At 41.9% G+C, this 10,317-nt stretch overlaps 1 protein-coding gene across 1 annotated transcript; it reads left to right on the forward strand.

Moving 5' to 3' along the window:
• The first annotated feature begins 2,571 nt into the window (after window positions 1-2,571).
• On the forward strand, window positions 2,572-10,303 carry pdxp (pyridoxal (pyridoxine, vitamin B6) phosphatase). The gene is made up of 2 exons (XM_061899683.1): window positions 2,572-3,344; window positions 9,377-10,303. The coding sequence occupies exons 1-2, from the start codon at window positions 2,747-2,749 to the stop codon at window positions 9,718-9,720; spliced, it is 942 nt and encodes a 313-aa protein (XP_061755667.1). The 5' UTR covers window positions 2,572-2,746; the 3' UTR covers window positions 9,721-10,303.
• Window positions 10,304-10,317: the final 14 nt, after the last annotated feature.

Here is a 10,317-nt window from a genome sequence, read left to right on the forward strand (position 1 = left end):
GTCTTGTCCAAACATATAACTTGTGTTATTTTTTATGACTATGTTAGTCATTTAATCAGGTAAATGTCTGAATGTATGTCAGAAGTTTGCATTAACATTACATACAACATAGGAACCATGGTTAAGTCTTAAAACATATATGCTCCTAATTATACATGGCTGTATTACATTCTATTTTTATAATTAAAAAAGGGACAAGCGGTAGAAAATGGATGGATGGATGTTAGTCATTTAATAAGGTAAATGTCTGAATGTATGGCAGAGCTTTGCATAGGAACCATGGTAAAGTCTTAAAATGTGGCCCTCGGAATGATTTATTTGTTAAAGCACAGTAAACTGATAATACACTTATATATCCTCTTAAAGACCTACTGAAACCCACTACTACCGACCACGCAGTCTGATAGTTTATATATCAATGATAAAATATTAACATTGCAACACATGCCAATATGGCCGGTTTAGTTTACTATATTGCAATTTTAAATTTCCCGCGAGGTGTCCTGTTGAAAACGTTGCGGAATGATGACACTTATGTTGATGCGTGCTTGTGACGTTATTGGTTGAAGTGGACATTTTATCCCAGCACCACTCACGGCTAAAAGTCGTCTCTTTTCATCGCATAATTACACAGTATTTTGGACATCTGTGTTGCTGAATCTTTTGCAATTTGTTCAATTAATAATGGAGACTATAAATAGGAATGCTGTTGGTGGAAAGCGGTGAATTGCAGCTGCCTTTAGCAACCAAAACACAGCCGGTGTTTTTTTGGTTGTTGTGAAGCTTTAATATGGAACAAGCCAACGTGTTTCTCTACCACATGTCAACCAGCAAGTTTTTGGATGAGAAAATTGTGATATTAAGTCTTACCTGAGACTTGAGCGGAGTTTGCGTCCTCCTGCAGCAGCTGTCAAAAAGGCAGCTGTGACTTTCTTGGCTCCTCCATATGGCTTCACTCAGAGACACTGGCGGTCACCGCAGCCCTCCGACTTTCAGGTATGACTTTATACTCTCACTAAAACACTAGTAACACAATAAGCAGATAAGGGATTTTCCAGAATGATCCTATTAAATGTGTCTAATAACATCTGACTCGCTCCCACTGCCATCGCCTTTTTTTTCTCTCTCTCTCGTGCTTCACTCTAACTTTCCTCATCCACAAATCTTTCATCCTCGCTCAAATTAATGGGGAAATCGTCGCTTTCTCGGTCCGAATCGCTAAGTGGCTGTGATAATAAACAATGTGAGGATGTGAGGAGCCCTACAACCCTGTGACGTCACGCGCACATCGTCTGCCACTTCCATTACAGGCAAGGCTTTTTTTATTAGCGACCAAAAGTTGCAAACTTTATCGTCGATGTTCTCTACTAAATCCTTTCAGCAAAAATATGGCAATATCGCGAAATGATCAAGTATGACATGTAGAATGGACCTGCTATCCCCGTTTAATTAAGAAAATCTAATTTAATCCATTCCTTTTCTACCGCTTATTCCCTTTTGGGGTCGCGGGGGGGGGGGGGCGCTGGCGCCTATCTCAGCTACAATCGAGCGGAGGGCGGGGTACACCCTGGACAAGTCGCCAACTCATCACAGGGCCAACACAGATGGACAGACAACATTCACACTCACATTTACACACTAGGGCCAATTTAGTGTTGCCAATCAACCTATCCCCAAGTGCATGTCTTTGGAAGTGGGAGAAAGCCGGAGTACCCAGAGGGAACCCATGCATTCACAGGGAGGACATGAAAGATCCCGAGCCTGGGATTGATCCCAAGACTGCAGGACCTTCGTATTGTGAGGCCCCGTGAAGCCCTAACAGTATCAATATTAGTTATAATTTCAGCATAGCAGTGATTAAAAATCCCTCATTGACATTATCATTGGACATTTACAAAAATAATAAAAAAGAACAATAGTGTCACAGTGGCTTACACTTGCATCGCATCTCATAAGCTTGACAACACACTGTGTAAATGTTTTCACAAAGATAAAATAAGTCATATTTTTGGTTCGTTTAATAGTCAAAACAAGTTTACATTTTTGCAATCAGTTGACAAAACATTGTCCTTTATAATTATAAAAGCTTTTTCAAAAAACTCTACTACTCTGCTAGCATGTCAGCAGACTGGGGTAGATCCTGCTAAAATCCTGAGTATTGAAAGAATACAGAATCGTTTTGAATCGGAAAAATATCATTTTTGACTCGAGAATCGCGTTGAATCGAAAAAATCGATATATTATCGAATCGTGACCCCAAGAATCGATATTGAATCGAATCGTGGGACACCCAAAGATTCGCAGCCCTAATAGGAACCATGGTAAAGTCTTAAAATGTGGCCCTCGGAACGATTTATTTGTTAAAGCACGGTAAAGTGATAATACAGCCATATATCCTCCTAATGATACATGGCTATATTACATTTTATTTTTTTATGAATTATTTTATTTCATATTTGAAAACTACTCTTGTCTTATTGTGAAGAGCCGCCGCTTATTTTGAAAGAACTTGGCTGTTTAACGACGATGCTGATTGGTCGCAGAAACGCGATGCTGTGATTGGCCAGTATTTGACAAAGTGGGCGCGGCTACACGTCAGCGTTTCTTCTTGTCGCTGGTGTGTATATATAAGCGCTTCAATGTCCGTCTATAGAGGATTTCAGGGCGATCTCGTCCCAAACCCGCTTTTGTGAGCAGGCGGCACACTGACAGCCGAAACACGGAGGAGCCCGAGGACAACGCCGCCATGGCGGGCACCTTTGGCCGCAAAGGCTGCCAGCAAATTCGCGGTCCTCAGCTGAGACATCTTCTGGAGGCCAAGGAGTTCTTCCTCTTCGACTGCGACGGGGTCATCTGGCACGGCGAGAAGGCCATCCCGGGCGCCACCACCGTGGTCCAGTCGCTCATGAGGCGGGGCAAACACGTCGTGTTCGTCACCAACAATTCCACCCGGCCGCGCGACAAATACGTCCACAAGTTTTACCGCCTGGGCTTCACCGACGTCACCCTGGAGCAGATCTTCAGCTCGTCCTACTGCTCGGCCCTCTACCTGCGGGACGTGGTCAGGCTCCGAGGCCGGGTCTTCGTCATCGGCTGCGACGGACTCCGCGCCGAGCTCCAGGAGGCGGGAGTCCCCTGTGTGGAGGAGGCGGACGAGCCGGACGCCACAATTTACAACTGCACCCTGGCCCCGGACGTGAAGGCGGTGCTGGTGGGCCATGACGACCAACTGACTTTCCTCAAGCTGGCCAAGGCGTCGTGTTACCTAAAAGACCCGGAATGCTTGTTCCTGGCCACCGACAACGACCCTTGGCACCCGCTGTCGAGCGGGCGGATACTCCCAGGTATGGCGGTGCTCCGGTAATTGCCTGGGGCCTAATTTAGTCATTTATCTTTTTAATATGTATTTCCTTGAATTGCCGCCTGGGCGCTAATTGATTTAAATTCTCTTCTCACTCCTGCGCTTACCAGAGGCATGTGGTAAAAGTAAGCATGCGCTAATTATTTTAAAACCTCTTCTCACTCAGGCACTTACCAAAGGCATGCAGTAAAAAGTTGAGTGTGATGTAAGCTTGGACCTTAAATCCTACTGAATAGCTCTTAATCTTCTTCCCTGTATGCAATTTTCAAATGACCAGTATTGAAATCAGCCTCCTCCATTTTGAAAATAATGACAGGGGAAGTGTCACCATACTTGCCTACCTTGAGACCTCCGATTTCGGGAGGTGGGGTGTGTGGGGTGGGTCGGAGGCGTGGTTGGGTTGGGGGCGTGGTTAAGAGGGGAGGAATATATTTACATCTACAATTCACCAACTCGAGTATATATGTATGTGTATGTATATAGTATATAAATGTGTGTGTGTGCGTGTGTATATATATATATATATATATGTATATGTGTGTGTGTGTGTATGTATGTATGTATGTATATATATATATATGTATATATATATGTATGTATGTATGTATATATGTATGTATGTATGTATATATATATGTATATATATATATATGTGTGTGTGTGTGTATATATATATATATATGTGTGTGTGTGTATATATATATATGTGTGTGTGTGTATATATATATATGTGTGTGTGTGTATATATATATATGTGTGTGTGTGTATATATATATATGTGTGTGTGTGTATATATATATATATGTGTGTGTGTATATATATATATGTGTGTATATATATATATGTGTGTATATATATATGTGTGTGTGTGTGTATGAAATACTTTGTGATTTCTAGCTATATATATTTATTTTATTATATATATAAATAAAATAAATAGTTGAATTTCAGACGGCACCTATCAAATACACAGTAAAAAAAACACAGTTGTTCTACTAACTGTACTGTGCTTGCTGGGTACTAAAAAAAACAACACTTACCTTTCACTATTTCAGTAACCTTTGTTCTGCCATTTATTTCTTCATTTTGCTTGTCGACGGTGTAATATATTGGGTTGGAGTCAATAACCAGGCGAGGTGATGAAGTTACGTCTCTTTACTGTGGGCTTCAGTCAGAACAGACTCCCTCATTTGCCGTCAGGTGCCCAACACCACGTAAATCTTTGGCCAATCAAAAAGCAACCCCATAATGCTATAGCCAACATTCACCAGGTGATGGCAACATAGAATCACTTTATTACAGACGGCGTCACCATGGCTGTAACTTACTCGCTCTTCTGCTTCGTCTCCTTGTGTGTGCAGTTTTTTATTCAAATCAGTAGATGTTGTAACGTGATTGGGCGTGGCTTCCAGCTCCAGCTGAATTTCGGGAGATTTTCGGGAGAAAATGTCTTCTGGGAGGTTTTCAGGAGAGGCGCTGAATTTCGGGAGTCTTCCCGAAAATCCGGGAGGGTTGGCAAGTATGGTCACTCGTGACGTCACAAGTTTGACCAGGCGGTAATACTAAGCATACGCTAATTATTTTGCGAAGTGAGTTTTACCCGTCAGTAATTCAAGGCAGGTGCATACTATATGCCCTGCGGCAATTCAAGGAAATACGGTATATCCGTTCATCAATCATCTACCCTGTGTCCCTCCATGTCAAATATCCACATTACTCATGAAGTCACTATTACTGTGGCAGTGTTTGCGCTATATTCAAATGGGGTCCCAGGGACCCCATCAAGTCATTAAAATGGGGTCCAACAGTACATTTTCGGGGACTTTATCTGGAACGAACCACACTGGAAATGTGTCCCGTGAAATACCGTCCGACCGTAAGAAAATTTCAGGTTAATTTTCATACAGAGCAAACTCATCCCGCGGGCCGGATCTGGCCCTCGGGCCGTACGTTTGACGCACCTGCGCTAATATTACACTTGGCGACTGGGATAGGCCGTTAGCACCCCCACACAACCTCGAAAGGGACAAACGGTAGAACAATAGATGAATGGAACTATCACTAGTTTACTGCAGGAGCATCACGACAGTTCATTTGTTAAACCTGCGGCAGCTAATTAGACTGGTGCAGTGCAGTTCTACACCAATACATAAAACATGTCGACACTAGAACAGTGGTTCTTAACCTGGTTGGAGGTATCGAACCCCACCAGTTTCATATGCGCATTCACCTAACCCTTCTTTAGTGAAAAAATAAATAAATAAAATAAAATAGATGTTTTTGGTAACGCTTTAGAATGGGGAACACATAAGTAACAAATACTTAATTTAGAGTTATTTGGACAGTGGGGGAACATATTCTAAGTAATAAAGACCTATTTTAGAGTTATTTGGTTAGGGTTACTGTCCGGGTTAGAGGGTTAGGATTATAATAAGGCCATGCCGAATAAGGCATTAATAATTACTTAATAATGACAAGCTAAGAGCCAATATGTTAGTAATTTGCATGTTATTAAGCAACTAATTAATGGTAACTATATACATGTTACTATGTTTTTTTTACTGGTGCACAAAATAAACCGTGCATGAACACCTTGTTCAAACAACAAAACCCAACACAGTGCATAAACTCACAACAAAATACCCACCTGCAAATCAGTCAGCTGTTGCCGTGTCCGTAATACGCCGACAGGGAGAAGTTTGTATTTACACAATGAGTTGGGTGTGTTTTGACCTCTGCCGAACCCCTAAGGCAGACTCACCGAACCCCTAGGGTTTGATCGAACCCAGGTTAAGAACCACTGCACTAGAACATAAAACCGTGTCAGCAACTTGAGGGTTGCAGGTTCGATTCCCGCTTGTGCCATCCTAGTTACTGTCGTTGTGTCCTTGGGCAAGACACTTTACCCACCTGCTCCCAGTGGCACCCACACTGGTTTAAATGTAACTTAGATATTGGGTGTTACTATGTAAAGCGCTTTGAGTCACTTGAGAAAAGCGCTATATAAATATAATTCACTTCACTTCACTTAATATTGATCGATAATTATTGATATTCTTAATGGCCTATGGAAATCATGTCCAGGAGAAAAGTATATATTATTATTCCAAATGTATCATCTTCTGATTACAATCCCCCAGCTATCATGGCAGAAAGGAAAGGAAAGGTCAACATAACTATGGAAAACAATGTAAACATTTAAAAATAACAATAAATAAGGATTATGTAAGAAAGTGCACAGTATAGTGCAAAGTGTGACAATGAACAAACCTGAAAATATATATAGATTTTTTTTTTTGCAGATTTACTGCCAGGACATTATGTGGTCTGTATTATATATTTGTTGTTCTCTTATTCAACCTCCTACAGGCCTTAGTGGCCACATACGTGGACAGAACCTTTTAGCTCTTATTTCCAAAATTGTGTACGCTACAGGCAGAACGGTGGTCTGCCTCACAACACGAAGGTCCTGGGTTCCATCTTGCGATCGGAATCTTTCTGTGTGGAGTTTGCATGTTCTCCCCGAGTACTCCGGCTTCCTCCCACCTCCAAAGACATGCACCTGGGGAGTGTGAATGTTGTCCGTCTATCTGTGTTGGTCCTGTGATGAGGTGGTGACTTGTCCAGGGTGTACACCGCCTTCTGCCCGAATGCAGCTGAGACAGGCTCCAGCACCCCCCGCGACCCCAAAAGGGACAAACGTTAGAAAATGGATGGATGTGTACACTACTGAATTGGGGTCTTATGGCCACTTACGTGGACACTTATACTGCCATCTGGTGGTGTCCGAAGAATATGACATACAATGGAATTTCGAAAGAAAAAAAAAGTAAAAATAAGGATTAGCATGTCACTAAACAGGGCTTCACGGTGGCAGAGGGGTTAATGCGTCTGCCTCATAATACGAAGTTCCTGCAGTCCTGGGTTCAAATCCAGGCTCGGGATCTTTCTGTGTGGAGTTTGCATGTTCTCCCCGTGAATGCGTGGGTTCCCTCCGGGTACTCCGGCTTCCTCCCACTTCCAAAGACATGCACCTGGGGATAGGTTGATTGGCAACACTAAATTGGCCCTAGTGTGAACGTGAGTGTGAATGTTGTCTGTCTGTGTTGGCCCTGCAATGAGATGGCGACTTGTCCAGGTTGTACCCTGCCTTCCGCCCGATTGTAGCTGATAAGCGCCAGCGACCCCAAAAGGGAATAAGCGGTAGGAAATGGATGGATGGATGTCACTAAACATGAAGTACATGTTTGTTACTTATGGACTAAGTACATCATATAAAAAGATGATTTTTAATTTTTATTCTAATTAGGGTCCAATAGATAGATAGATAGTACATTGTTGATTCCTTCAGGAGAGTTCCTTCAGGAAAATTAAAATTCCAGCAGCAGTGTACAGAGTTGAGATCAATTTATAAAAAAAAAACAACAAATTGCCCAAATAGCAAAGAGAAATAAAAAAGCATGTAAACAAACAGCTTGGGCCATAAGAGGTTAAGTAGAAAATACATTTACGTTTACATTTGTTATATTTTATTTATTTTATTTATACGGTCCTGCACTTTAGAGCCTATCAGTTGTTGCCATACATCCGACTAAGGAGCGGATGAGGGTTGAAAAGATGAGAAAGGCAAATGACTACGGTCCGTTTGAAAAAAATCCCCAAAACTGTCATCGAGGTGACTTCCTGTTTTATCGACATTTTCTTCTAATTTGCAGTACTCATTTTTACTTTCTCGTCTCACTCCATGACGAGAATCAACAGCAGGACAGCAAGACGGCGCAACCAAACTTGATAATTGATGCTGTTACGCGATAGGCTGTTTAGCGTGTCCCTCCCATTAGTGAATTTTTTTTTTGTGAATTACATTTATATAGCGCTTTTCTTTTGTGACTCAACGCGCTTTAGATAGTGAAACCCAATATCTAATTTTTACATTTAAACCGGTGTGGGCGGGACTGGGAGCAGGCGGGTAAAGTGTCTTGCCCAAGGACACAACGGCAGTGATTTGGATGGCAGAAGCGAGTTGCTGGCACGGCCACTCTACCAACCCAGCGATGCCGCCCCAACTTGAGCCCGTTGCTCACTGTCTACTCCCTGTTTTGCTAAGTTGGGGGACCACGAGTGCCTTCGTTAATGCAACCAACTGTGTTTCATTCTTTCCGCTTTTTTATGACCCCCAAAAAATAATACATATATCAAACATTTTATTGATTGCATTTTGTATTGATATCTGTTGTTGATATATATATATATATATATATATATATATATATATATATATATATATATATATATATATATATATAATATATATAATATGTGTGTGTGTGTATTTATATTGTTTTATCGTCCCAACCCTAGGTTAGAGTGACCGTACAGAAACTTAAGGGTTCCCGTTTCGATTCCAGCTTATGCCATTCCAGTCCTTGCCATTGTGTTCTTGAGCAAGACACTTCCCCAACCTTGCTCCTGGTGCCACCCACACTGGTATAAATGTAGCTTACCACCGCCATACTTCAGTGTACAAGTTTCTTATTGTCAAGCGCTTTGAGACAATTGTGGAAAAGCGATGATATTTATTGATACATATATAATAGTATAATGCGGTACTTTCAGTATTTTAATTTGATGAAAGTACTTGAGTAAAATCAGGGAGTTGTTTTCTATCAAGTGCTCTTCAACGGTTTTTGATATTCCACTGGGCCTCTTATAGTTGTATCCCCTTATCATTGGAACCTGATTGTTTCATCATTCATCTTGTGCAATTAATTTGTCACTGCCTAGTGGGATTCAACAATGCATTACTAGTTATCCTTATAAAGGCAGAGTTTGGACAGCTTCATGTTCTACAACCCCTAATGAAACCTACCAATTAAATGTTGGCTCCTCACAAGAATGAAGCATGTTAATGTCAGCAGTTTAATGGCTCACTCCCAAGATCCAACATTTGGTGGACATTTTCAGTTTGAATCAATGATGGTGTTTCTCCTGCCACCCCTCATCCTCATCCGCCAGGTTCCGGCTCCCTCATGGCAGCCCTGGAGGTGGCCTCTGGTCGCAAAGCCACCGTGATCGGCAAGCCCAGTCGCTTCATGTTCGAGTGCATCTCCAGCCAGTTCCAGGGAATGGACCCGGCCCAGTGCCTAATGGTGGGCGACCGCCTGGAGACGGACATGCTGTTTGGTTCCAACTGCGGCCTGGACACCATGCTGACCCTCACCGGGGTGTCTCAGATGGAGGATGCCCACCAGTACAGAAATAGTGAGGTGTTAGCCAATCACAGCCTGGTACCAGACTACGTGGTGGACACCATTGCTGACTTCTTGCCTGCTTTTGAAGAACTGGAGGAAAGCAATTGATGGATTCTATTACATTGCAAGTGTGGCACAAAGTCACAAACTAACTTACCAATAATTCCAAGCATACTCTGAATTTTAAGTGTTGTGCCCATTTGTTATTGAATGTTAATTAGTTTTTTTTTAACTGCATTTTCTTTTTCATGAGCTCTTTGTGTGTTTGGTCCTGGCTCTGGATGAGGTGTTTTGTAAAAGCATGACCTAGGCTACAAGGCAGATATGAAGAGCACAATCCTTATCACACATTATATACTGTGACTGTATATATTACAATGATACCCATTCGACAATCTGTCTCACATCTGCGCTACATGTGCCAATAATGAAAATGTTATTTTCTCTTAGTGGTCCAGTGTTTTATCTCCGACATCTTACTAACTCCAACGGACCACACAGCTATTATTTGCATCACTGTCTATTAGAGCAGAGAAAACACTGTTTTCATATTTATGATGTGCAACCTGCAGTTTTGTTAGAAAGCCTGTCACATTTGATGATGAATGATCTTAATCACACTGTAGTGGACATCAGTGTTAGCATAGCGAGCATGTTGGTAACAATAAATAACTGCAGTCTGTGCTAAGTACACTGTTTGTTTTG

The sequence above is a fragment of the Nerophis ophidion genome, linkage group LG01 (assembly GCF_033978795.1).
Source record: "Nerophis ophidion isolate RoL-2023_Sa linkage group LG01, RoL_Noph_v1.0, whole genome shotgun sequence".
In the NCBI taxonomy this organism is placed as follows: Eukaryota; Metazoa; Chordata; class Actinopteri; order Syngnathiformes; family Syngnathidae; genus Nerophis; species Nerophis ophidion.